Source organism: Clupea harengus, chromosome 17 (assembly GCF_900700415.2).
Source record: "Clupea harengus chromosome 17, Ch_v2.0.2, whole genome shotgun sequence".
NCBI lineage: Eukaryota > Metazoa > Chordata > Actinopteri > Clupeiformes > Clupeidae > Clupea > Clupea harengus.
Genome location: NC_045168.1, coordinates 21,842,481 through 21,870,161, shown reverse-complemented (window position 1 = coordinate 21,870,161; position 27,681 = coordinate 21,842,481). Strand labels below are relative to the sequence as shown.

The 27,681-nt window shown below is 40.6% G+C and overlaps 3 protein-coding genes across 4 annotated transcripts; 1 reads left to right on the top strand and 2 right to left on the bottom strand.

Moving 5' to 3' along the window:
• Positions 1-1,163: 1,163 nt before the first annotated feature.
• On the bottom strand, positions 1,164-5,939 carry sdhdb (succinate dehydrogenase complex, subunit D, integral membrane protein b). Its single transcript, XM_012820214.3, has 4 exons — positions 5,831-5,939; positions 4,600-4,704; positions 3,503-3,653; positions 1,164-2,698 (listed from the first exon to the last, which is right to left on the bottom strand). The coding sequence occupies exons 1-4, from the start codon at positions 5,877-5,879 to the stop codon at positions 2,533-2,535; spliced, it is 471 nt and encodes a 156-aa protein (XP_012675668.1). The 5' UTR covers positions 5,880-5,939; the 3' UTR covers positions 1,164-2,532.
• A 2,384-nt stretch (positions 5,940-8,323) lies between these two features.
• Positions 8,324-11,439, bottom strand: il4i1 (interleukin 4 induced 1). Its single transcript, XM_012820188.2, has 7 exons — positions 11,346-11,439; positions 10,511-10,725; positions 10,289-10,401; positions 9,837-10,038; positions 9,656-9,724; positions 9,184-9,320; positions 8,324-9,086 (listed from the first exon to the last, which is right to left on the bottom strand). Exons 1-7 carry the CDS (start codon positions 11,437-11,439, stop codon positions 8,324-8,326), a joined length of 1,593 nt encoding a protein of 530 aa, XP_012675642.1.
• Positions 11,440-13,204: 1,765 nt separating this feature from the next.
• Positions 13,205-26,189, top strand: snx19b (sorting nexin 19b). Of its 2 annotated transcripts, none has more exons than XM_012820199.2 (12): positions 13,205-13,336; positions 14,063-15,734; positions 16,044-16,182; positions 16,301-16,401; positions 18,856-18,975; positions 19,164-19,285; positions 19,608-19,701; positions 19,933-20,095; positions 20,825-20,957; positions 22,481-22,665; positions 23,733-23,820; positions 24,640-26,189. In XM_012820199.2, exons 2-12 carry the CDS (start codon positions 14,073-14,075, stop codon positions 24,761-24,763), a joined length of 2,931 nt encoding a protein of 976 aa, XP_012675653.2. In that variant the 5' UTR covers positions 13,205-13,336; positions 14,063-14,072; the 3' UTR covers positions 24,764-26,189. The 2 variants fall into 2 exon arrangements, with proteins under 2 accessions (XP_012675653.2, XP_031439531.1); XM_031583671.1 differs by having other exon boundaries at positions 20,822-20,957.
• Positions 26,190-27,681: the final 1,492 nt, after the last annotated feature.

The following is a 27,681-nucleotide window of genomic DNA, read 5'->3' as shown; positions in this document are numbered from 1 at the left end:
AGACCACTTTTGTGTAGCCTTGATAGAGGTGAGTGGGAAAACTGCAATATAATCTGTAGTTCCATAGTCAGTCTCGAGGGGGATGGAAGAATAAATAATATAGTCATAACCTATTAAGCCTCTGGTTTCAACAGTGTACCACTTCCATTACTTAATGCTAATGACCATATTGCCAGGAAGTCTGTAAGGCCCAGGGATACTCTATCGACCATAGAAAGCAGCGCTCTGTGACATCAGAGCTCAAAATAGTTGTGTTCATCCAAACAGAAAAGTGCATTGGGTGAATGGCACTCAATGGTTCTCATCAAAAATTGTGGGTGTGTTTCACATGGAAATCCAACCATGTCGCCATCAGTTTTGTGGATCGTACCCTCTCATACTTGTACTTGCAAAATGCAGGTAAGGCCTTACTTATCTGAACAGGTTGAAGAGGTGAAAAGATTAGAGACTGCCAAGATAAGCGTTCAAACTAAAGCTGCTACAAGCAAGACAGCATTACAAGGCAGAGGATACGATGAGTATCCCATGGGAGTTACCTGGGAGGAAAGTGAGCATAGACAAGGATGGAGAAAGTTGTTACATTAGTCAAAGTTTCTAAATGTTACATTACTGGCCAAGTGTGCATGGAAAGGTGTAGCATGATGGACTTGACATGCAAGAAGCTTTAGCAAAAAATTAATAAATAAAATTGACAGGCACATGAAAGACTTTTGGATGCCAAGGCTCTTCAAGCATTCCAAGCCAGCAAGGGATAAACTTAACGGTATATTTCAGATAAAGGATACATAAATCTCATGTTATAAGACACAAGCACACACAAATCAGACCAAACCAGAATACAAAGTTATTTCACACATTTAGATTTCTTCCCTTTTTGAATTCATTTGTATTCTGTCAGGTGGTAGTGGCGTCTTCTGGGTTGGGAGTGGGGCCCTCTTTGATCTTAGTTTTGGGAACTGTACAAATCAGCACATTCATTAAGGCCCACAACTAAAGCAAAGGAAAATGTGCTGGTTGTGTACCTGTTACACAGCTGTTTGTGACTATGTTAAAAGTCTGATTCCTGGGGTTAAACACACAATAAATACATGATCTCTGTAGGGTCACCAACTTGCCCGGTGCAAAGATTCCAGTTTTATAAATGTAATTATTCTTTGAATACGTTTTCCCAGATGAACTGCATTTATTGTCATGTAGATTGGTACACAGACACCGTATTACAATACCTAAAACAATGAAGCATTGCTCGACAGGCTTCTTATAGGCATTGAGATTTAGCAATACATATGGACCATCCGAGAATTTGGCATGAAAGTCATGGCTATTTATTGAGAAGGCAAACAATATGTAAGACCAATACAATTATTAAGCTGCTCAGTGTGCCTTACCTTTATCAGAAAGCTAGTTTGTGCGTACAGTTACGATGTATGTGATTAATGACATTACTGAATTCAACTGCTTGGGTACAATCAACACAACTGGACTCAAATCTCCTTGAATCTAACAGTTACATATGGGTAAGCAATATGAAGACCTAGTACCCATTACAAATATTACAACATATTTTGAACTGATTTCTGCAAACACTGCCACTGTCATTTTCCAAACACACAAACCTGAGTTGTAGGTGTGGGGGCTGTTTCAATAACGGCTGCTTGCATCTCCTGTGAGATCGGGGGTTATTTTTATGACAGGTTTTCTCTTATGACATCCTATTATCATACAAACAGTTCAGTTGTTCATATCCACAGAGACCAGCAGACAAAAAAAAAATGGACATTTGTTAGAACAATATTCAAATCCATACAGGAGGGCCAAACTTTACTAAAATATTCCCTTCTATTAACGATTAAACCATGACAAAAGTTGTAGTCTTGTGGTGACAATATTGCTATACCTGCCAACAAAATGCTGACATTAGTATCCGTCTTGTTTTGAGACTGGATAAGAACATAGATAATCTTTACTATAATAAATAACTCAAACATACAAGACCTAGACTGACAGAATATATACGTATCAGAAAGTGATCATGGACCACTGGTGGTAAAATTTCAATTAGGTCCACATGCTGTTTGTCTGGTAAACATTTCTTAAAAAGAAATACAGTGGGGAAAATATATGTTTTAGATTCTTGTGGACATCAAGCTGAATTGTACATCTTCCTTTAAATTTAAAGGATTCATAAAAATATAATTCTTCCTTTCCTTGGCAAACAAAGTAATACACAGAAAATGCACCTTGGATTGGGTGAAAAAAAAAAAAAAAAGCAAACCTCTTTTGCCTCATTAGCAATAAAAGATAGGACCGTATTTTCAAACAGAACACTTCAGTTGAACTTGAGTGGGGGGGGAGCCAAAAGCAGGAATCCCCATGACGTACAATTTCAAAATACTTGCGAATCAATGTAATCACTGTCAAAAATTATATATATTTATAGAATTTACATATCCCATAAAAGCACACATTCAGATGGAACAAGATGACAAAGTCCACGTGCCCAAAGGTTCCCTTAAGCAGTCTCAAGTCCATTTATTTATTCCATAAGAGGGCCACAGCTTTGCAGATGCCCACATCGTTGTAGTTGAAGTAGCAGAGACCAGCAAATGTGACTGTGGACAGTATAAATAAACTCGTGTTGGCCATCTTGATCTTGGAGTCTCCGTGAACGTAGTCTGTTAATACTTGGCCAATCCCCCTGAGAAGAGAACAAAAGGTGATTAAGCTATCTATCTGAACCATCCCTCACAGGAGTTGCCATGTAAATGTATTTACACGGCAGGTAATTCACAATCACAACTTCAGCAAACTTTTTAATTTAAAAACCTTAAGTCAGCAAACATTAAACAGCATATGGATTAGATGCGGCTGTTTCTTAAGAACAGGCTGATGGTCCAGAAGAGCTTGGATAAGTCTTTAATAACGCAGGCTCTGCTAAGAGGGCATTAGCTGGCCCCATGACAGGGATTTGGGGACCAGAACAGTCACTACTGCTTAGTGTGGACATTTCAATTAAGCAGGTTCCTATGGGTTTAATGACAGACCATATAGAGCTTAGCGATGTGTTAATGTAACAGGACACGTAATGTGAAATCCATTATGGGAACGAATAAAAAAAAATTAAAAAAATTTCTCAGCTGAACAATTTACAAGTTCACTTTGTGACTGCATTTTCACATGACACCTCATTAGCTACGTGGCAGGATTTATGAGAAATTGCTTTAACAGTTGCTCGTATTTTATCAGCACATTTTAATTAGATGCAAATTAAGCTTCATCCATGATCTTACAAAATAAGTTAGAAATCCATTGGAAGTTGCATTGCAAGTAAACAGAGTAGTTATGCCCCTCCTTTGACTATTTCAGTTCAGAACAATCCAGTGTTATAATTTCATGCATAATTTCAAACGGCCAAAAACAAATACAAATTTCAGTCAAAAATATCATCTTGAAAACAGTGCTATGAAATAGTAAACAGGTCTCTTATAAATTCAAGTTTTACCAGTGTCCATGGAGAGCTAGTGTTGCGGCCAAAGGGTAGTCGACGAGGGGGCCAGGGCAGAAGTAGGCGAGTGGGCCCAGACCCAGAAGTATGATACTCACAAGCCGTTCTCCTGTCCAGTGCAGAGAGGCAGCTTTGGACCCAGAGCCAGCTGTGTTGGTTAACAAAAAGTAAAAAAAAAAAAATTAACTACAGTTACATTCTGCCACAGTCTATCAGTTATTTACGGCACATGTAAGAGACTGTCGGCACATTGTTTATTGGTCACAAAATACTTTTGAGATTATGATGAGAAGAATCATGCCGTGTTTGCATGGCAATGCCAAAGGAAGGGCTCTCATACACACACACATTCAAACTGCATCTGATGGACTGTGTAGGTTTCCAACAATACTAAAGCTATGTTGTATGTGTAAAAGAGGCACAGTACACAAAAGATGTTAGTACAGTTCCTTAAAAAGGGCACAGTGCGCAATTCTAATCCAGTGCATGTATTGTCAAATTCGAATTATTCCTCAAGCTGTCCATTCTCTCTGTGTGTACGCTTAAGAAAAAGAAAAGAAAAAAGAACTTCGATGTTTGTACACAGTCCTAGCTCTGTAAATGGGAAACAAAGTGGCTTGGAATAAGTCATACACTATCCCAGCCAATCAACCCGGTTGTTCAGGACACAGAATGGAGGGTTGTCATTTGATTGGCTGGTAGGCATGAATACACACAACTTTTTGGCAGAAATGCAGACTCTGCCTTTAAAAGTATTAACAGAGCTCATGTTTGACACTTTAAAATAAATACTCCCCAATGTCAAGGCAAATGTAGCACCTGTGAATTTTTTTTTTTTTAAAACCCAGGCACACCCTAGATAGAAGGCTTGCTTGATAATAGAATTCCAAGGGCAGGCATGGCATTAATCATGACTTATCTTTACTGTATAAAAACAATTTGACCAAGTACCAAAGACTACCCTTAAATAAAATTATCAAAACTGTAGTCAGACAGACCCTCTAGATGTTTTTTTTATTCTTAAACAAATCCCCTAAACTGAAAGCCCCCTCCCCACACAGGAAACACAACTGTAGGACTTGCTTTATACTAACAGTAACTTGGAGTTGATGTATGTATCTTGGTTGTCAAAAGATAAGGTCGCTCTGCGTCCCTCTGTTGTCCGACCAGTAGTCTTGCGTGAAGAACACTACGAAGAGCTGTAGAAAAAGAAAGAAAAAAAAAGATTTTAAACGACATTTCCAGGGGCGTATGGTTTGGCCATAAAGGACTACTTGCTGACAAAAGATATGACGCAAGTTATTCTCTTATTATCAAGATGAAGATAGAATTCAAAAGCATTCCGCTATCTATCGAACCTGTGCACCTAAATACAAAATAAATAATAATACAGCTAATGTTACGTAAAAAAGAGATTTCAAAGACTGATCTGATATGAACTGGCGAACAGTATGCATGTCGCTATTAGTTTAATATACAGCTCCAACCAGTGACTAGTGGCTATCTGGCTATATTAGCAGGCTAAGTTAACTGTAATGCGGAAAGTGAAGGCTGGCTGATTCACTGCACACGTCCGGTTAAGTCGGACTTTTGTTTCGGGCACAAAAATATCTTCAGAAATAGGTGTCATGTTGTAGGTCAGTTGACATTACACGGATGTCCACCGAGCCAGTCATTCACTTCTTCAGATGAACTATTAGGGGGGTCTGGTCACGCTAACACATGATACTTCAAGGTTAATGTTAGCTAGCATCACTATCGCTAGCTAGACAAGCAGCTACCATACAAGTAGTATCAACGTAGCTAGTCCAGCTAGTCCGAGTAAACAGACCGGTTGTGCAACGGGTTTGGCTTTGATGGTGACATTATCTTTACTTGACGCCGTCTTATTCACCTAACTAGCTGGCGTTAACCAACAAGAAAAACAACTTTCGAAAATTGTGAAATTAAGTGATGACACCGTTGCTAGCAGAGCTGTAGTTATAGCCAGCAGGCTAACCTTAGATAGACGAGTATCACGCCTATCCCACCTCTTCCTTAACCCGGGGATGTTTGGGATCAAACCAACCAAAGAGAAATATAGCTTATGGCTAAATAATGTGGTTAGGTGGCCGCTAATAATACCTTGATATCCTATCGCTAGCTAACGTCAACTTCGGGTATGAACAGGACTTCAGTTACTAACGTTAGCTAGTGTTATACGCTTGAAACACAAATCATATGCAGCATACGAATAACACTTTCTGTGTAACATAGATACAACAATATAAATACTTATTTTACATCCCTAAGGCAGAACTGATTTTAAAGATAATCGATACTTACGATTGACACCTCTATGACAGACAGATCCAAGTCTGACTAGGGCCGCCATGACGATACCCACTAACCAAGGTCAACAGGCTAACCCGGAAGTAATATCTCCACTCCCACCATGAAGATAGTATAATTTGTAAGAGACACCACACACCCCTTTTTGTTGTACTCAGGTCTTCGTGGCTGTAGACCTACTGGAAAGGTAACTGTCATGCCCCCAAAGTACATGCACATACATGTTAACTGTAAATTCATAGCCATTATGCATTTGTCAACAGCACATTCTCCAGTAAACCCAAAGCAACTAGGCCTATGCATTCTTCCTTTCTTGAGCTGCCTTACACAAATTAATATGATTTTGATATTACTTTGATATCACCTATGACTGAAACCACAAATTGAAGATATTAATATTGTTTTTTGGAAAGCCAAAGCCAGAGAAACCCTACACACTACACTCTCAGTAAATAGCTTAAGACATAAAAGAAGTGTGTAGTGTTGCTCCTTAGTGTTTTAAGATCTGTGAAAGGAAAGGGCATTTGAGGAGAGTGACTGTTTAGAACTAGCAAGAGAAAGTTCAATGCTAGGTTACCTTGCAATAGACAGATATAGGCAACTTGGCAGCTAAAGCAGCCTATATAAGCAAGAAAGAAAAGTAGAATATTGTTGCAAGGTTATCTGGTTATTTTTCAGAGTTTTGCTGTCAAGTCAAAGTCAAATTTATTTATAAAGCACATTTAAAAACAACTCACTTTGACCCAAGTGCGGAAGTACTGTAGGACCATGTATAGCTATAGAGGGGAGTGGGGTAAGATTATTATACACCAAACCCAAATGCTTTGGCAATACTGTAGAACGTTATGGTCATGCCAATAAAGCTTCTTTTGAATTTGAATTTGGTAAGATGAGCTGTTTTTTTTTTTACTTAAGTCGACCTACAGCTAAGGGAATATGAGACAGACTAAAACTAACAACACAAGTTCAGGATGTGTGCCATCAGCTGAAACCTTAGCAGTGTGCCTATCTCAAATAGGCAACCAAATATGGGGTCTAACCCCCCCCCCCCCCCCCATCTTGGTCTTGTGGCTCAATTTGTCCCTGTTAGGGGCAAGTTGAGCCATCTTGGAAAAGACTATTGTATTAACCAGATTCTTTATACAATTATTATTGTGAAGTATAATTCTAAATATAATTTAAAATAATTAAATCCCCCATTCTGCTGATTTTATTGGTGTCCATTAAATAATACAACTAATCTGTCTACAGCTCTGTTACTCTGTTACAGCTTTGATGTTTTGCCAAGTATCTAGGATTAAAAAATAGTCATGAAAGTCTTAAATTGAAAGAAACCTATTCTTTTGATAAACATTCATAGTTTCTCACTTTCAGGGTTGACTCTCAACTGTATGTTTGGCACAATTGTAAACTTTTTAGGCTATAAACACAATATAAACACCAACATGTCACATCATGTTTTGAATATCCATATAATCTCAAACGTATGCCAATAACCTAAACATGTCACATATGGAAATGGCAAAACAGGAGTGATGCGTCTATGTCATAAGGAGGTGAACAAAAACCAGGGCTACAAGCACATGACTATGGAGCCCCTGTCTGCTTTTCATTTGCGATTACGTTGCATGACTGCTGTTATGCTATCTAAAATATGAAATATAATGTCAGTTATTCATTGTTAGGATGCAACACTAATTAAACACCAAATATTGGACTTAACTTCATGTAAACCGGTGGTTCATCTTACACCCAAAGCTCTGGCTCATTTTGCCCCACAGCCACCCTCAGTGTTTAGTCTAGCAACCCAGAGCTGCATTTTTACTAATTCACTCACATGTTTTTACACACTGCCAGTTCATCAACATATCTGATAGAACTGTTTTTAACTGAGATAAATTGAGTCTGATTATACCTGAATTGCCCCCAAAAAATTGAAAGAAATGCTTACCACTTTATCCACATTGTTCAGCAAGATGAAAATGGAGAATGCAAACTAAATTTAGGGTCACATGACAAAAAATGTGCATGGTTGCCCAGATACAGGTGTTGGGTCAACTTACCCACTGACTTGTCTTACCTCCACCTTTCTCTATACTGTAACATAAAGCTTCAATTAGGTATTCACTTTGCAGTTTGAGACTTTGAAGTTTCAGAAAGACTTAAGCAGTTTATTTCAGCTGCTTGTTTGATATTCAGTTTCACACATTTTTCATTCATCTGAATACATTATATATATTGGCATTATATGTTGGCACTCTGAGATTCTTCGGAATGAAGAGTGCGTTACAAATAAAATGAATTATTATTATTATTATTATTATTATACAGTCATAATTCCAAACATACCAGAGTGGCCCAATAAAACAGACATTTTGAACAGATGCAGTTTATAGTTAGGGACAAAGCGTTGGCATGACATTTAAGGTGGGGCTTTCTCAAAAGAGCTGAGTTGGTTAGATACAGTAAATACTCTTTGTCGTAATCTTAAACTGCCGGTTTGTTAATGTTCCTGGCAGCTCTGATGGCAGATTTCATTGCAGTTTCAATCCAGGCATGTGGAGTGGCTGTATGCTCCCCTGCAAAATGAATCCTTTTCTCGCTGTTGAACAAAATTGAGGCATAGTCCGTCTGCTGGTAAGGAGTGTAAATCGCAAAGGCTCCAAGGCTGAAGGGGTCCAAACCCCACTTTTTGACCACGCCTCCAGTGCACAGACTGCGTACACCCTCACCATGGATCTTCACCAAGTCGTTCAGCACTGTTTCCATAAGGTCGTCATCCCTCACTGCCTGGAACAGTGCCGAATCGTCGGAACACGTGTAGGACGCCAAGATGGCCCCTCCCTTCCCGGAGAACCCATGGCTGGGGTAGTAGATGAAGCGAGAGGGCAGATCAGTGATGGACTTCCCACCTCTGATGCCCTCCTTTTCCCAGAACCTCTCGCTGAAACTGAGCACCACTTTAGTGGAGCTGGTGTAGTGAACAGAGCGTAGGGCCTCCATCTTGAGGTCCGATAAGGCAGGCTGAAATTCGACAAACAATGTGGCTTTTGCTGATGCAGTCAGCAAAACATAGTCAACTGTGATATTTGTAAGAGATGAGGGGTTGCGCCAATCTTGGTATGTTACAGTTACATTGTTGTCAGACTGGGTTACACGTTTGACCTTTGAATTGAAAAGGATTGTGCTATTGAGCATATCAGTCATTGCTTTTGTGAGGAGATCAGAGCCACCAGTGATTTCGTAATACCTGAAAAACAAAACAGACAAATAGGTTAAGGTATTGCCAAAAATGAAGGTCATGTAATTCACAGAAGTCATTCGTCCTTATTCAAATTTAAACTTACACAATATTGTCATTTATATCCGACTGAATGTACAGCATCTCTGTTAGTGCTGTATAGAAAATACTGTTCTCATTCAGGATGTCTCCTATCATTCTTAGGGCTCCTCGGCTCAGGTTAGCCTCTTTCACCAAATATTCCTGAAATGGAAACGGACCGTTAATGGATCATTTACTACATCTGTTTATGCAGAAATATTACACATATTGTGATATTATTATAGCAGAAGGCACAGATATCATAAGACACAGGCCACCAAATTCATTGCATTCAGTGGCAGAAGTCCTGCATTACAGGAACAGAGATGTTAGATTTGATTCCATACTTTTAAACATCTAACCCTAATCAGACAACACAAACGTAGGGAATAGAATGAAATAATTAAATCATTAAATGAATGCAATGTTAGACAGTTATACATGTAATTATGTGAAGTAATATATCTGTACTCAGTAGGTAAATAGATAGAGTTTACCTTTACTGAGTATGAATCATATTTTTCCATCACAGAATTGCAGCCAATGGTGTTTAAGTCGTCTCTTATCTGTGTTCATAATTGGAATATTCATTAATTCTCTGCTCAAAGGTATGGCATCCTTCAGGTCACTTTATGTTGCGGGATGGCAGTATTTACTTAGGAGGATAGTATCATTTACCTTCCATAGTGCCATATCAAAAAGTTGACCGGCTGACTTCCCCTTTTCAGTGTCATTGAGAGGGTATCTTAGAACATCTGGGTTTTCCTTCACAGTGGAAGTTCTTTGGAGTAGCCCATTGACATAGTAAAACGTGTTTTCATCATCCTGAATAAAAGTATTTAGCTGCAATCCTAATTTAGCCACCAGAGATAACAGAATCCTGAAATAAAAACAAACATGCCTTTAGTGCATTCAATGTTTTGTTTGAAAAGGGCCTTATCAACGATTTCAGACTATTTTTACTTTTTTTTTATCTTTTATAATGACATGATATAATTGCGTTGGATAATTACAACTGTTGACTTAATAAGTAAATAAGTGTATTGTATGTACTGTATAAAACAACTAAAATTGTTTAATTGCATTTGTTTTGTGCTCATGTTTTGTGGAATGACAGACTGTCTGCTCACTTGTGGAAGCTGGGGATCCTCATGGCTCCCAACTCAGCATACCAGCCCTCCCTCTCATTCCGATGGGTCTCCACTCTGCCACCTAAGCGATGATTTGCTTCAATGATGGTCACCTGATTATACACAAGACAAGTCAGTGGGCTTCTTCATCAAACGATTATGCTGACAACACAGAGAGAACTATATAAACAGCAGCATGTTATACATAACTAACAAACAAACCTTGTGTCCAGCATCTTCTAAGAGCTTGGCTGCAGTCAGTCCAGCAATCCCCCCACCCACAATAGCCACATGGTGAGGAGTTTTGGTTAAAGGGAGACCTTGGTTTATAATTTCAAGAAGTTCATTGTAGTCAGGATCCTGCAGGCAGGACAGGAGAGGGTCTTCGATGTAACCTTTCACGCTGAAGATGATGATGAGTACAACTGCAACTGGCGCTAGAGAGGAAGAAACAGTTAGATTAATAACACAGCTCTTTCATGGCTCTCTTTCATTTATAATATTTAGTACAACTGCCATGGGTCTCCCTGTGTGGTGTAAGAGAGGGAGGAGCTACTGAGGAAAGTGAGAGATAATAACTTTCTTGTTCTGAACAAAATGGTTGTCCTTCTAACACTATCTTATGCTTGTTGGCTTTATCCTTTTCTCATTCATCAATATATTTATCATGACTTTTCATAATAATCATTACTAGTCATAATCATTGATCATTAGTGTGCAGTATTTTATTTAGTTTTATGCGTAAAGTCATTTTGTATAGTGTTGGTTCTGAAATTAATTAATAGTTTTTTTTTCTCATTTCATTCGGTTTGTGCTTTATTATAAAATATAAAGTACTGTAAAGATTTTAGCAAATTAGAATGGACAAGGACTTTTACTAATAAACTGTGAAAGCTGACATTTTTAATCAGGTCAAGTAATATACAGTATACTGTGAATGTTCTCTTTATTGCAGTCATTACGGTGTGTAATTACAAAAACAGCTAACGCTGATTCCTCAGGTTGCAGGTCTGTTCTAAAGAATATATATAAGATCTCAGTATCGCGTCTTCCATACCGTAACGACAAAACATCCAGCTCTGTGACATCTTGCTCCGTGTCCGCTTCCTCTTAGGTGTGACACTCCGAGGGTGTGTGAAAGCCTGGAGCATTTGGCGAAGAGAAAAGCCTAAAATCAAATTAACTATCAAAATGACAGTCTGTATGTCTCACTATACCGTCATCCTATGAACCCACAAGTGTGCATTATTCTGTGAGATCAAAGAAAGGGTTACTCACCTGCATCAAAGGCAACTCTTCCAGGCACTTTTGTCAACCATGTAAAAACATCTGAAACAACTGAGAGAGGCGAATAGCTTTATATAGGGAGTGCAGCTCGAAAAGGCTTCACGGATGAAGCAGGACCTGTGAAATTGCACACAGAGTAATGACACAGCCATGTGTGTGTGGGCTCTTCTGTCAAGTGATAAATCTGTTCCCACGCCGGCTCCAGGTTCAACCACTCTGAACAAATTAGATTAGAGCATTTCTCTCTGTTCATTAACATACCTCATTTTCTTATCAATCAATCACCTGAAATGCTTTGTTAATCAAATGATCATTTCAGGGTTCACAACAATAAATCAGCAGGAATATCATTGGAATTATCAACAGGAATTTTGTTGTTGGTTGAGGAGACTCAAAGGACAATAATAAGCCAAATAAACATTGCTTTGGCTAATAATGTGATTCCATTTGTAGACACTTGGTAGATTAGGCAGTTTGACGTACAGATAAAGAATACAGAGGATAAGAGATACACTATTGGATTATAAATATTATGGTTATGGTTATGGTTAAGGTGTTTAGCAGACGCTTTGTCCAAAGTGACATACAAACTATTAGAAAAGAAACATTACACACAATAAAGTAACAGTTTAAAATACAAATTTAAATGTAAAACGAATAATTATGAATAATAATGATAAAAAATACTTATTTCAAAGCTATTCCTATATTAAATTATATTATTATAAAGTATGCCTCGAATAAAAAAAATTAAAATGTAAAACTAATTAGACAGATAATGTTTTTAAAAGGTGAGTCAAAACACTTTTTAAATGTACCAAGGCTGTCACTGGAAGGGACAGCACTAGGTAGATCATTCCAGCACGGAGGTACCACGAACGAGAATTTCCCTGCAGAGAGAAGACAAAGACGACAGATGCTCATCAGAGGAGAAGGTGGTCGAGAGAGATAATTAATTATTCATATTAGTGATGGTTGTTGTAAATATTGATACATTATCAACTCAGGAATCACATTAAGATTCAGATCTGACCTATTGAGGATCTTAGTTTCAGTCGTGTTAGATGCAAAGGATGACACAACTTTGTCACCGTAGTACTAAACACAGCACCAGCTAGCTACCACAAAACTTCCAGTAGTGGTTTGGTAATAGAATGTCCAATTAAGCCATATAGATTACGGTGTCAGATAAAAGCCAAATGAAAAAATATTTCATTTCTCATCACACTATTGCAGGCCAAACCCTCTCTAGGTCACTGAAATCCAAAATAAAGTACAATGGAGTAGGTTTCACAGTTTATTTTCAGAAAATACTAGGAAGCCCGCAAGTTGTAAAGAAAAAGGATGTTTGTCAAAGTAGAAAAAAAAATGTATCCCCATAACAACAGTAACAAAGCACGCAAAATTCCTTGGATTCCTGTGCATCAAAATGAACCATGAGTGTTTTCAAACTTCAGCAATGCATGTAGTGTGTGCTGTGTGTACATCACTACAACCCTCATGTATTTCTCTATCTGTTTCAGTACACGTAACATAGAAAAGACCAAGAACTTTTACTATAACATTTCCCAATCCTAAACTCCAACAGTCCAGCAGGTGGCAGTAATACGTTGTTGCCAATCTATGTGATACCATAGAAGAAGACAAAAATGTTTGGCAAAATATGTAAACAAAAACGACTGTTAAAGATGCTGCTGCTCGGAATGACGTTAAATACTGGATATTTGTGCTTAATATTTTTCATGACAGCCAGCGAATAAGGTAGGTATGGTGAGCTGTGAGTGTGTCCACACAAACCTAGTAGCAAAATGGGACGTGATGTATTTCCCTGTAGTTCGGTTTATTTCCTATTTCCATTCTACAATCAGAGTAGGGGTAGCTTGCCGTATTGACCTGTACGATGTAGCGCTGGCTAGCTCGCTAGTTACAACACTAGTAGGTTGTAAGCAAACTAACTATTGAGCGATATTACCATCTAGACATGTGGTGGTTACACATTTTAATTTGTAACTGATCTACTCTGGAGGTTATCATCTTAACGGTATTCTTTACGGTTACATGTTAGGCTAGTTCACTTGCGTGTTGCTAATTGAAATGGCAAGTTAGATCATGCTCTGGGGTTAACAAGGGATTTTCTCTATTAGATAGTGTTTGCTATTTTATTCGTCCCATTCGACACTATTAACCTAGCTGAGAGACCCGTTGTATTTGGGTTGATTATCTTTACCTACCACTTCTGACCAGCATGAGTAAAAATAGCATGTCAACCATGTTGAAGACTAAACATATGCACATATTTGCTGATTTGTACCCAGTAATGACCAGCATTCCCTTTATTCTCATAGAACTGCTTGTGTAAAATGCCACAGATGGTGCTCAAGACATGTCCCCTTGAACTGTCAAGCTAAATTATACTACCAAACCAGCTACATGCCTCATTCCCAACACTGACTTAAATTTGTGATTTTAAAACTTTATTTTTGTCAGGGTCTTCAACATGTCTTCTCTAGCTGGTCCCACTTCTCAGCTATGGAGCTTTGTTGACATGCTGGGCCAGAGAAGGCTGTTGGGTGTTGGAGCTTTCTTGGCCTGGATGGTCTTGTTCCATTTGCTGGTGAATGTGTGGCTACTGTGTATATTCACAAGTTTCCTAGTTGTATTGGGTGCCTGGCTTGGATCTCAGGTGATCCTTAGTTCAAACAGAGTTGTTCATCTGGAGCGGTTCGTCACCATCGAGAGGGTTTCCTCCTCAGAGGAAAGCGAGCGGCTGCTTGACCATGAGATCGAAAACACTGTTTGCAAGATCATCCGAGACTTTGTGTCATCTTGGTACTGCACCGTGTCCCCAGAGCATGAGTTTGAGGACGAGGTGCAGAGAGCAATGATCTCCATGGCAATGGAGCTGAAGCTTCGAAGCAAGAGGGTGGACACAAAAGCCTTAACACAGAGGGTCTTGGACCTGATTGCATGTCACCTTCAAAGCTACATGAGGGCAAAAAAAAATATGGTGGAGACACAAAAGCAGCAAGATGGCACCTCCCAAGACAATATCTGGAAACTTTACTCCAATGAGAACCCACCTCACCCAGCTCTTAAGAGTTCTGCCGCTGAAGTGAATTACGCCAGGGCAATTGTGGACTTGCTGTTGCATGTACTTGTTCCATCGCCCCATCTTGAGACGCGAACAGGAAGATTTGTGGTGGGGGAGCTCATCACCTGCAACGTCCTCTTGCCCCTCATCACAAAACTCTCAGACCCTGACTGGCTCAACATGATGATTGTGGAAATCTTCGCTAAGTCTGTCAACCCGGTCCCAAAGCCCACCAGTCCCCTGGAAATCCTGCCAGTTGAAATGCCCCCAGAAACACCCTCGCAGGAGACCGAGGTGCCTCCTCTCCTGAAAGTGCCGGACAATCTGGATGGCTCCGGTAAAGCGGATCTCCTCACCGCTAAGATGCCTGCTGTAGAAATCCTGGACTTGGCAGAGAACGGCTCTCACCTCGACACAGACGAGAACCCTTCAAAGCAAGTGAATGAGTGCACTGCAGGACCCTCTCCCGTTGTACGGCGGCCAATGGACTTGCTGAGACCCGGCAAGTCCAACCCCTTCTATCAGGAGAATGACTCTGACCTCGACTCCCCTCTCACTGGGCTCAAGAATAGCTCCACGGAGTCCCTCCTCCTCCTCAGTCCAATGTACGACCTCACAGACAAGACGAAAGACGACGCCTTTATGGTGGACAGCATCACAGACCTGGAGGACGACCTACCTGAGTTCTCGGGCATGACGGAGCTGTCCTGCCCTAAGGTTCTGGTCTCAGAGGGGCCCAGGGCCTCCGTGTCAGATGTGGGGAGGACTGAAGAAACGTCCAGCTTCTGCAGCCTCCACGAGCTGGGGGAAAAGAGCATGCTGGGCGTGGATCAGCAGCAGGCAGAAGGGGTGGGGGTGGCGCCGTGCCCCAACGAGCTGTCCGTGACCATGCCTCTGCTGGCCTCCTCACCCACTGCAGGGATGATGCCGCTGGGTTCTTTCAGCTTTGACCCGCTCAGCAGCCCCGAAGGCCCAATCATCATCCAGAACCTCCGCATCACCGGGACCATCACAGCCAAGGAGCACAGAGGCACTGGCTCCCATCCTTACACGCTGTACACTGTGAAAGTGAGTATCCCTCCACAGAATGTGTATCTTAGTTTATTTGTTCATATTGAACAGGACATTGGTCGACATGCCATTGAGAACCAACTACATCGGTGTGGATTTCTTGAGTTAGCCAAGCAGATCATTTTCTAATGACTGCACAGTAATAGATGTCATAGATGTAATAGTAATAGATGTAATAGTAAGATATCTAATCAACCAAAACACCTGATCACTCATTTGATCAGAAATATCATTTGAGTGATTTTTCTTTTTTTCTTGGTTGTAATAATCATGCATGTCTGTTTTTTTCTTATGTAACTGTTGTAGTATGAAACTGCGCTGGACTCAGACAACCCATGCATTGTGCAGCCTGTGGCTTATCACATGGTGAACCGCAGGTACAGCGAATTTCTGAACCTGCAAACCCGCTTGGAAGAGAAACCAGAGTTCCGCAAGATCATTAAAAGTGAGTCTGCCATAGTTCGAAGCATTCATGAATTGTATTAGGCTGCCATGTGGGCCACACCGTATGGTAATAGTTCATTGGAACAGCTGTCTTACGTAGCTTTTCATTGTTTTGATAGATGTTAAAGGGCCAAAGAAGATCTTTCCAGATTTACCGTTTGGAAACATGGACAATGATAGAGTTGAAGCCAGGAAAAGTTTGCTCGAAAATTTTGTTAAGGTTTGGTACCTTTTCTCTCTGTTTGTAACCATTGTTATCATTGCATTCTCCATCATTTAAAAAAAAAAGTTAGTTAGTTGTTTTACTAAATATTTGTGTTAGAGTTACTTTGAAAAAAGTGAAGTATTCCAGTGAGACATTTATATGCCTTAAAAGAAAGAGAGTAAGAAAGAAACAGACCACATTGCAGATTGAAAAACTGAAGGCCATCAGCTCAGAAGTGTCATGTTCAGTTTAAATCCACTGAGGAACTGTGGCATGTTCAGTTTAAATCCAGTAAGGAACTGTGGCATGTTCAGTTCAAATCCACTGAGGAACTGTGGCAAGTTCAGTTTAAATCCACTGAGGAACTGTGGCATGTTCAGTTTAAATCCACTGAGGAACTGTGGCATGTTCAGTTTAAATCCACTGAGGAACTGTGGCAAGTTCAGTTTAAATCCACTGAGGAACTGTGGCATGTTCAGTTTAAATCCACTGAGGAACTGTGGCATGTTCAGTTTAAATCCAGTAAGGAACTGTGGCATGTTCAGTTTAAATCCACTGAGGAACTGTGGCAAGTTCAGTTTAAATCCACTGAGGAACTGTGGCATGTTCAGTTTAAATCCACTGAGGAACTGTGGCAAGTTCAGTTTAAATCCACTGAGGAACTGTGGCATGTTCAGTTTAAATCCACTGAGGAACTGTGGCATGTTCAGTTTAAATCCACTGAGGAACTGTGGCATGTTCAGTTTAAATCCACTGAGGAACTGTGGCATGTTCAGTTTAAATCCACTAAGGAACTGTGGCATGTTCAGTTTAAATCCACTGAGGAACTGTGGCATGTTCAGTTTAAATCCACTGAGGAACTGTGGCATGTTCAGTTTAAATCCACTGAGGAACTGTGGCATGTTCAGTTTAAATCCACTGAGGAACTGTGGCATGTTCAGTTTAAATCCAGTAAGGAACTGTGGCATGTTCAGTTTAAATCCACTGAGGAACTGTGGCATGTTCAGTTTAAATCCACTGAGGAACTGTGGCATGTTCAGTTTAAATCCAGTAAGGAACTGTGGCAAGTTCAGTTTAAATCCACTGAGGAACTGTAGCATGTTCAGTTTAAATCCACTGAGGAACTGTGGCATGTTCAGTTTAAATCCAGTAAGGAACTGTGGCAAGTTCAGTTTAAATCCAGTAAGGAACTGTGGCATGTTCAGTTTAAATCCACTGAGGAACTGTGGCATGTTCAGTTTAAATCCACTAAGGAACTGTGGCATGTTCAGTTTAAATCCACTGAGGAACTGTGGCATGTTCAGTTTAAATCCACTGAGGAACTGTAGCATGTTCAGTTTAAATCCACTGAGGAACTGTGGCATGTTCAGTTTAAATCCAGTAAGGAACTGTGGCAAGTTCAGTTTAAATCCAGTAAGGAACTGTGGCATGTTCAGTTTAAATCCACTGAGGAACTGTGGCATGTTCAGTTTAAATCCACTAAGGAACTGTGGCATGTTCAGTTTAAATCCACTGAGGAACTGTGGCATGTTCAGTTTAAATCCACTGAGGAACTGTGGCATGTTCAGTTTAAATCCACTGAGGAACTGTGGCATGTTCAGTTTAAATCCACTGAGGAACTGTGGCATGTTCAGTTTAAATCCACTGAGGAACTGTGGCATGTTCAGTTTAAATCCACTAAGGAACTGTGGCATGTTCAGTTTAAATCCACTGAGGAACTGTGGCATGTTCAGTTTAAATCCAGTAAGGAACTGTGGCATGTTCAGTTTAAATCCACTGAGGAACTGTGGCATGTTCAGTTTAAATCCACTGAGGAACTGTGACATGTTCAGTTTAAATCCAGTAAGGAACTGTGGCATGTCCAGTTTAAATCCACTGAGGAACTGTGGCATGTTCAGTTTAAATCCACTGAGGAACTGTGGCATGTTCAGTTTAAATCCAGTAAGGAACTGTGGCAAGTTCAGTTTAAATCCACTGAGGAACTGTAGCATGTTCAGTTTAAATCCACTGAGGAACTGTGGCAAGTTCAGTTTAAATCCACTGAGGAACTGTGGCAAGTTCTCCAAGATGCATGAAACAACCAACCTGCCAAGTACCTTTAACTATATCTAACTATTTAAGTGTTTTGAAGACAAAGGGAGGTTGCACAAAAAATGTATTTGATATTTTTGTTTACTGCACTTTGTATGCTGTTACCAGTATTTAATGAGTACAAAATATTCGTGTCATTTTTTTTTAAAGCATCCTCACATTGCGGCATACATCATTTTACAAGTGCCTAGAACGTGTTTGTGTACATAGTTCTCAATACTATGTAATGGGATGATCGAAAAGTTCCTTTTGAGTTCGTGCTGTCTGAACTGTTAATTGTAACCTTCCAAAGATGGCCTATGTGTTGCAGACTCTTTTTCACTAGTGATTGATTTGACTTGTGTCCTGCGTACATTAACTGGTGTTTGTCTTTCATAGCAACTCTGTGCCATCCCAGAAACTGCCAATAGTGATGAAATGCAAGAGTTTCTCGCACTTAACACAGATGCAAGGATTGCCTTTGTGAAGAAGCCCTTCATTGTGTCACGTATAGACAAGGTACATGGTTTGTCACAAGTATGTATACTAGGTAACATCGGTTTGGATTTGGGAAATTTAAAGAAATAGAAACTGTATTGTCAAACAGGGTTACACACAAGGGAATGCATTTGCACATTACGTTTGAAAGACTTCCTCTTGTTTTTGAGTTAACAAAGGTATCTCTCTGTGGTGCTGTGATGAGATAGATAGTGATGAACGCCATAGTGGAGACTCTGAAGACGGCATTCCCTCGGTCAGAGCCGCCGAGTCCCACGGACGACCTTGAGGCGGAGACAGACGGCAAACTGTTATCCGACAAGAAATCGAAGTATGTATGGCACCATAGAGGCCCTTGCCATTGGCATATTTCTTTTTTTTTTAAAGATTTTTTTTTGGGCTTTTAATTGATGGTTCAGTGAAGAGTGGGACAGGAAATGAGAGGGAGAAGAGGTGGGGAGTGGACAGGAGAAATTACATCAGGATTCGAACCTGTGTCCTCCATGGGCATCAAGCCCGAATGTGGTTGGGGCTACTGCTTGCACCACAGTGCCCCCCCACCATTGGTATATTTTTTTCATGAAATTGTCCAGATATGTGCATGATGTATCCAACCGATGTATCCAACCGCATTCATCTGTCTTTGTGTCCAGGTCTCGACTGAGGTTCTCCAGTAAAACGGCTCCTGCTCTGATAGTCACAGATATCATGCCCAAAGTGATGTACTGCTTCGATGAGGGAAGCACGGTATGTAGACCCCACCACGGTTATTCTGATTATTCAAAATGTTTTAACTGCTTTGTGTTAAATATATTTTAATCTGAAAAGTATAGCATACTGCAGCTATTTTAAAGAAGCCAAGAGGTGTGTGTGTGTGTGTCTGTGTGTGTGTCTGTGTGTGTGTGTTGAATACAGCTCATTATTCTGGAGGTGAGATCATGTTGTTCTTTTGTTCTCTGTTGTCCATACATTTGACAGGTGTTCAACAGTCTCTCTATGGATGGACTGGAGACCTTCATTGAGGAAAGGGAGGACCTTGTGGGGAAGACTTGTTGTCAGGAGCCCGGAACTAAGGGGGAGGGAGGCCTTAAAATGAAGATAGAGGGACAGGACAGTGAACGTCCCACAACTCCCAGTTCAAGTAAGTTCAAGTGGGGTTTTGTCTGTCTGTCTGTCTTGTTTGTTTGTTTGTTTGTTTGTTTGTTAGTTAGTTTACCTAGCTAGCTAAGGCCTTGTGAAGCCTCCCGTGCTTAGCCTTTCCCATCTGTTGGCCCACTGCATTGCCAAAACTGTCTATGACATTTTATGAAGCACTGCAAGGGCTGTGTCCCACTTTGCCTTTATATAGCTAGTTATTCCAGTCACAGAATCACTGTGTTAATACAGCATTCTATTTGTATTTTCTCAGATTGTGTTATGTGATAAGCATAGATATAACTAATCGAACAACTTGGTGTAATGAAGAAACAAAGACTAAAGATCTTCATGAGGAGATCTTCATGAACTGCAGCAATATCTTTGTACTCACACTAGAGGGCGGTGTAGTCAAACACTTGTGATTTCAGATCTTGCTGAGAGGTCACACCCTCAAATGTGTCCCTGTTTTGACATTCTATCTCTCTTCAAACAAGTCTTGAATCTTTTTGTGACACATGCTCTGTGTTTCTTAAATTAAGTGAAGGTACACAAACATAAAGTCATCATTTAATTTGATCCACAATTTCCATGCAGTACAGGGACTATGTGAATATATGAATGGATGTTTTGTGTGTGTGTGTGTGTTTGTCTGCGTTTTATGTGTGTGTGTGTGGTGTGTGTGTGTGTGTGTGTGTGTGTGTGTGTCTGTGTTTATGTATGCCTGTCCCAGCAGCAGTGTTGGAGACGACAGCAGCTGACGTGGCCCTCAACCTGTTGTGTATGCTGCTGAGGGAGCAGTGGACCTGGCTGTGTACAGAGAACGTCCAGAAAACCATCAGGCTTCTCTTTGGCACCCTCATCGACAGGTACGGTCACACCTTCATGTGGGTAAAATCCCTGTACACATCAGCAGTCATGTACAGACATTTCAAGTCCAGTTTTTGTCGAAACAGTAGTTTCCAGAAACCTGTAAGGATGTCATTGATTATTATATTATTATTCAAGTATCTTTATGTATGTGACGATATAAAGATAAGTAATGTGGATTTTAAAAACATATTGCGTAAGGGATTACAAATATGCCTTGAAGCAAAGTTGCCTGTAATTACCTGTCAGTTTCTGTCAATTACCTGTCAACATTTACATATTCATACATCACAAACATACAGCCAGACATAAAACCTCCTGCTGATAAATTGGGGGGAAAAACGAAACGAAAATCTACTCCAATAAACAATAAAAAAGTGAAAGATTCCCTCTGAAGTGGGGCTGAAATTTTTTTGCGTGAAAATTCATCTTTATATCTCCTGCTGGGGGACAAAGTTCATACTTTGTTTATCCTGTGTTTGTACTTTGATCATCTTGTGTCTCAGCTTTTTAAATAAATCATTGTTTCCCTCCCTGTAAGTTGCCGTGTCAGCAGGGGGTGTATTCAGGATGAAGATAGATGATAGAGATGATTTGCTTACCACTTCCAGCGCAAAGTCAGGCCATCAGTTGTTGTCAGACCTGAATATGTTTTTTTGTTTGTTTGTTTTTTAACTGAGATTAAGGGGGTGCATGATAGACGGCACATTATCGAAATCACATCATATCTATAAATCACCTCTGAACACCTCTTGAGCTAACCTTCACAAGTTCAAGATAAATTCGATATGAATGTGCCTGTGAAGTTCTGTACAGGGGAACCATGCTAAGCATGTTACTGCAATCCACTTTGCAGTGTAGATCTAGTTGCACCTGGCCGAGCATGGAGCGTTCATTTTCTGTAGATTTTTTTTTTATGTGAGCAGGCCAAAAGAAAAAAAGCCCTCAGAGTGGGTGAGGGAGAGAGTGAGATTGGAGAATGAGATTAGTGACTGAGATTAGTGAGGTGCACATTGACAGAAGAGGAGGAAGTGGCAGAAGGGGTCATGTTGTCACAGTTTTATTATGCAGGGGTTTTCCTTTCCTTATAGTGCACAGTGCCAGTCTGTATTTGTTCATTTTGGCACAAACTTGGCACCGGACCCTGCTTCCTGGCCTCCGAGGAAAGCTATCTGACACCTGGTGTATCATTGAAACCCTTGGATAAACACAGGCATGACTGCAAGCAAAACAAGGTCTCAAGTCCTCCCAAGGAGGAGGAACTGAATGGTTCAGGAACTTTCAGGGTCAGTTGTTTGGATTGTAGTAGCTATTATCACAGTCTCTGAACAAGACAATAGGACTAAGGACAGACATCGGCAGCACGTGGTGGCAGCAAAAACATGGTAGAACCAATGATCCCTGCTCAGAGTGTAAACACTAGTTCCGAGTGAAGCTCCATTATGTGTGTGTGTGTGTGTGTGTGTGTGTGTGTGTGTGTGTGTGTGTTTGCATGCGTGTGTGTTTGCATGCGTGTGTGTAGGTGGCTGGAGGTGAAGGTGTGTAATCTGACCTGCACCCAGTACTGGGTGACGTACCTGAGGGTGCTGCAGGAGGCAGTGTGGCCCGGGGGCCGCCTCCCTCTCCTGCCCCGGCCCCAGCGCAGCCCCCAGGAGAAAGAGGACACCCGGCAGCGGTCCCTGCACTGCCTCATGAAGCTGCTCCCAGGTGAACACACACACAACACATCAACGTCCACACGCACACGCACACACACACACACACACACACAACACATCGACGTCCACACGCACACACACACACACACACACACACACACACACACACACACACACAACACATCGACGTCCACACGCACACGCACACACACACACACAACACATCGACGTCCACACACACACACACACACACACACACACAACACATCGACGTCCACACGCACACGCACACACACACACACACACACAACACATCGACGTCCACACACACACACACACACGCAAACACACACACACACACGCACGCAAACACACACACATACACACACAAACACTCAAACACACACACACACACACACACACACACACAACACATCGACGTCCACACGCACACACACACACACGCAAACACACACACACACACACACGCAAACACACACACACACACACACGCAAACACACACACATACATACACACACACACACACACGCAAACACACACACACACACACGCAAACACACACACATACACACACAAACACTCAAACACACACACACACACACAACACAACGACGTCCACACGCACACACACACACACACAAACACACACGCAAACACACACGCAAACACACACACACACACACACACACACGCAAACACACACACATACACACATACACACACACACACACGCAAACACACACACACACACACACACACACACACACACACACACACAACACATCGACATCCACACGCATGCTTCACCCTGTAGAACTGCCTTTGGTAGAACACAATGGTTGTATTGCCTGATGAGAGCGTCTGTATGACGTAGAGCTGTAGTGTTGAAAGTAGAGATGTGTGTTTAAACACAGATGGCCTTTCTGTAATCTTGATTATGGGTCACGGCACAACACACACAAGAGACACATTTGTCCCACACAGGGTTTTGCAATAGAATGGACAGAAAGGGAATGTTCCATAGCAAAATCACAATACATTAAAATGTCAGTGGCGGTTCTGTTATCGTGACACTCGTGTTTTTTGTTTCGCAGACTTGGTGTCTGACCTACTGGGCTCTGAGAAGTACAGGCTCTCGTGGCAGACGGTGCTGGACTCTCTGCAGGATCCGCATATAAACAGGTGTGTATGTCTGTATGCCTAGTGGTCACCGCTGAGTTGTAGATTATTGTATATTAATATATATATATACAATATATATTGATATACAATAATCTACAACTCAGTGGTGACCACTAGGCATACAGACATATGTATATATATAATTATTGGGGTGGTGCTCAGGCAGACTAGGTCTGAAGGAGAAACCAGGAGATGAGGGCCAATGTATCATCCTCTTTATGTTTTGTTATGTCATATATCCTGTATCCTATGTGATGTTTTTGTATACTACCATTACTAAGCTCTACTAAGGGACTTTGTGGGCTAGGTGTGAGAAATAATTCACAAGAGACCATGATGAATCGCAAACATAGCACGGATAGTGATGTTTGAATCACTTTGCTTTGTTGCCTCAAAGTATGATTTTATAACATGATTAACAACAATTAACAACATTTACCCATGAACATTTGGTTGAATGTGACCTTCCTTTTCATGAGCTATGGTAGCTATGCCTTTTCCATTAACCACCCACACAAACTAGTCATATGTTCCATGGGAATTCTATGTCCTAGTTGTGAAGTGTTTTTCCACCTGTGTGTGGTAAGAGACAAATGTAGCTTGGATCTTTAGAATCAGTTTGAACCACTTGTTCCGTTATGAGCTGGACTGGAAAATTCAGGAACACCACGTCTTCCTCTCCTTCATAGGCAGGTGTGTCTGTCTTGTCTGGGTTGTCTTCCTCTCCTTCATAGGCAGGTGTCTGTCTTGTCTGGGTTGTCTTCCTTGTCTTTATCTCACCTGTGCATGTGCATTGTGTCTCACCTGTTCCGTTTTCAGGCACCTGGTCTACTCCATATGGGACCTGCTGCTGGAGATCCTCATTCCTGAGGCGTCCGACGAGGCTTTCCAGAAATCTCTATTGCACAGCCTCTCCAAAAACGCAGACAAGATCCTGCCATGATGAGCACTCAGGATTTCTCACACACACACACACACACACACACACACACACACACACACAAACACACACACACGCACACGCACACGCACACACGCACACACGCACATGCACGAACTCACACCACACGTTTCTGTCCAGTGTAATTTCACTCACAAGGGTCTCTTTCTGTCTCACAGTGTGCTGATGTCTGTCAAGAGCAGATGTGCTTTTTCCCTAAATGTGCTTTTAGTTGGAGCCCCGAGGCTATAGATTGAGGGCGGTACCATGGTGACGACCATGCCTGTACGTTTCAGAGTATTTCTGAAGTTAGCATCAGTGCTAGCACGCTCAGACTCTCCCATCCATGTCTCTGACTGCCTGATCCCTCAACTATGAGCAAATACACTCGACAATGTCATTTGAGAATTAGGACACTTAAGACCAAACGTTATATGAGAATTCCAGAATCACAGTTTTTTGGTGGGCTATTCTACTTCTATTCACTGATTTATCAAGATTTACAAGAGCCTTATTTGAAACATTTTCGGAACAGGGGTCACAGCGTTTTGACAATTAAACATCACTAAGAGTATAAACCTTAACATACATCTCAAGCATCTTAACATACATCTCTAATGCTTAATTTCATTGTGACAGTGTGTCATGTTGCACCTTACAATGAAATGTTTTACAGCCTTTTATAACTTTCCTTTTAAATACACAGCAAGCTGTTATTTTTTGATTAGGTATCTCAGCACTGATTGCCATTAACACAGACCTTAAAAGAGATGGGCCAAAACTTGTGTAAAACAGGAAAGAAATATGTCTTAATTTCCTGATAATCCCTCTTGCTGTGTCGTATTTTTTGTATTTATTAACTGTTGTGTATTTATTTGTGCCACTGTAAATGTTAATAATGAGAATAAATAATTGTTACTCCAGCGCAGGAGATGCCTTAATGTATTGATGAAGCGGCCATGCCAGTCTGTTGGGTACAAAGTACACATGACCAAAAGTTACAGAGGTTGTCTTTGAAAGCAGAAGTGATGAATGGATTCCCTACTGTGAAAGTGCATTGATGGCAATGTACTCGGTGTATTGTGTTATTCATGCCTTATATCGATCACTATCACTGTAGCCTATTCTGTCTGTCCACTGTTGATATTAATAATATCAATGTTATTTTTGGCTTTTGTTTTTATTGGCAAACTTGTCACCACAATTGCACTTTTTTTTTTTCTTTAATTAAGCATTCCAGAAATTTCTCAGCTCTAACACAGTGTAGTTTGTCATTTTCATGGTGTTGTAAAATGGCAGTTTAAATGATGAGCACTGTATTGTTCGTGCTTTAATTGTATGAGTTCTGTGTGTGTCAGTGACTTTTTGTTGCCGGTTCATTTGTCTTTTTACTTAAGGAATAAAATTGCAAGAGCTGCTTAATTACAAACCAGTTGTGATGTCTGGCTTGCATGCCATTATGCAGTGATTATCAAGGTGTGGATGTGCATAAGTTGGTGTTTATAGGCTTGAAAGGTGAGATTCTGATGAGCTATTATACTTTGAGGATTTTTGAACATCGGTGAAGATGCCGCCATATGTTTGAGTTTGTTTTGAGTTGAAATAGTGAATTAAAACACAATCTTGCTTTAAAAACATTACAAAAAAGGACGAATGGCCCGTTGAGAGTTTTGCCGTCTTCTACTTCTGATCCAGACCGGTAGGAGTAAGGGAACCATTGACTGCATCCAATGAGTTGATTTGGAGTTGTGATTTGTTTTTGTGTCACAGATCTTGACATGTGAATTGACACACTCCCACTCAAGCTCTTCTGTAAGTACTCCACTATCCAGGTTCTTAGAAGAATCATCAGGAGTTAAGAATGCTCTGAATGTTCTACTTAATGTTCAACACATTTTTAGGCATTACATATAATCACACTTTACCTTAAATACCTGTACTTTTCCCCTCCTTCCTGTAGCAGAAGTGCACAGCTCCTACAATCAGACATAGTTAGCTCTCACATAAGTCCTCTACTCACACTTCTTCATTCATTCATTCATTTCCCCCATTCTTCTTCTTGTGACTAATACACAGTGTTGAATATCTGCCATTACTGATCAGCTTTGCATCTTTTGAATTGACCAGGTAGCAGTCAGCCATTTCTTCTCCTCTCCATTCACCAATATTTATCGTAAAGGTCAAACCTTATGCCGTTTCCTGGAAGTGTCGTTCCCGTATGTGTCATCGTTGCTAATGCACAATGACATGGTGACCTGCTCTGTGTTGCTATTTAGATTAACAGTGGCGCAGGGTATGACAGTAAATGCTTTACATGTCTCGTGTTGACAATTTTGTAATCGCCTGGGGACTCCACAGGGTCGAGTCACAGAAACACAAATACAGTTAGAGTTGTAGCTGATTGCTATTCCTACATGTTCAGGTTTTTGAATAGTTTCTAAGCCTGTGTTTAAATATCTAAACTCATTTTAATACTGTGACATCTGAACTAATATTGACCTGAATTGGAGATAACTGAGGTGGACTAAATAAACAACAGACTACTGTACTGAGTCGCCTATCGAGTCTTTATCTAATTATCTTTAAGTATTTATCTATTTATTCACCAATGACTATAAGCTTGCAGCTAATTATGTCTTTAAAATGACAGCACCTCATATACAAATTAAACGTTTTTTTTCCCCCCAGAGGGCTATCCCCCTTCTAAACAACCTAGCCCCTGAACACACACACACGCGCTCACACACACACGCTCACACACCACACCTGATTTGGACTTTGTATGTGCAATATGTAGCACCCCCAAATGTAGTTGCACAGTGTATTTGTATTTATTTAAAAAAAAATATTGATTTAAAAAAAGTCTACTAGTTCCTGTTTTGTATTATTTTACTTTTATTAATTTAGTTTTTACTCCTGTG

Coding starts and splice junctions, on each gene's coding strand:
- sdhdb (XM_012820214.3), bottom strand. CDS start 5,879: ATGGCGGCCCTAGTCAGACTTGGATCTGTCTGTCATAGAGGTGTCAAT. Junction 4,705..5,830: donor CTGTCATAGAGGTGTCAATC/GTAAGTATCGAT, acceptor CTTTTTCTACAG/CTCTTCGTAGTGTTCTTCAC. Junction 3,654..4,599: donor TACATCAACTCCAAGTTACT/GTTAGTATAAAG, acceptor TAACCAACACAG/CTGGCTCTGGGTCCAAAGCT.
- il4i1 (XM_012820188.2), bottom strand. CDS start 11,439: ATGCTCCAGGCTTTCACACACCCTCGGAGTGTCACACCTAAGAGGAAG. Junction 10,402..10,510: donor TAGAAGATGCTGGACACAAG/GTTTGTTTGTTA, acceptor GTGTATAATCAG/GTGACCATCATTGAAGCAAA. Junction 9,087..9,183: donor GATATAAATGACAATATTGT/GTAAGTTTAAAT, acceptor TTTGTTTTTCAG/GTATTACGAAATCACTGGTG.
- snx19b (XM_031583671.1), top strand. CDS start 14,073: ATGTCTTCTCTAGCTGGTCCCACTTCTCAGCTATGGAGCTTTGTTGAC. Junction 19,702..19,932: donor GCTTCGATGAGGGAAGCACG/GTATGTAGACCC, acceptor TACATTTGACAG/GTGTTCAACAGTCTCTCTAT. Junction 20,958..22,480: donor TTTGGCACCCTCATCGACAG/GTACGGTCACAC, acceptor GCGTGTGTGTAG/GTGGCTGGAGGTGAAGGTGT.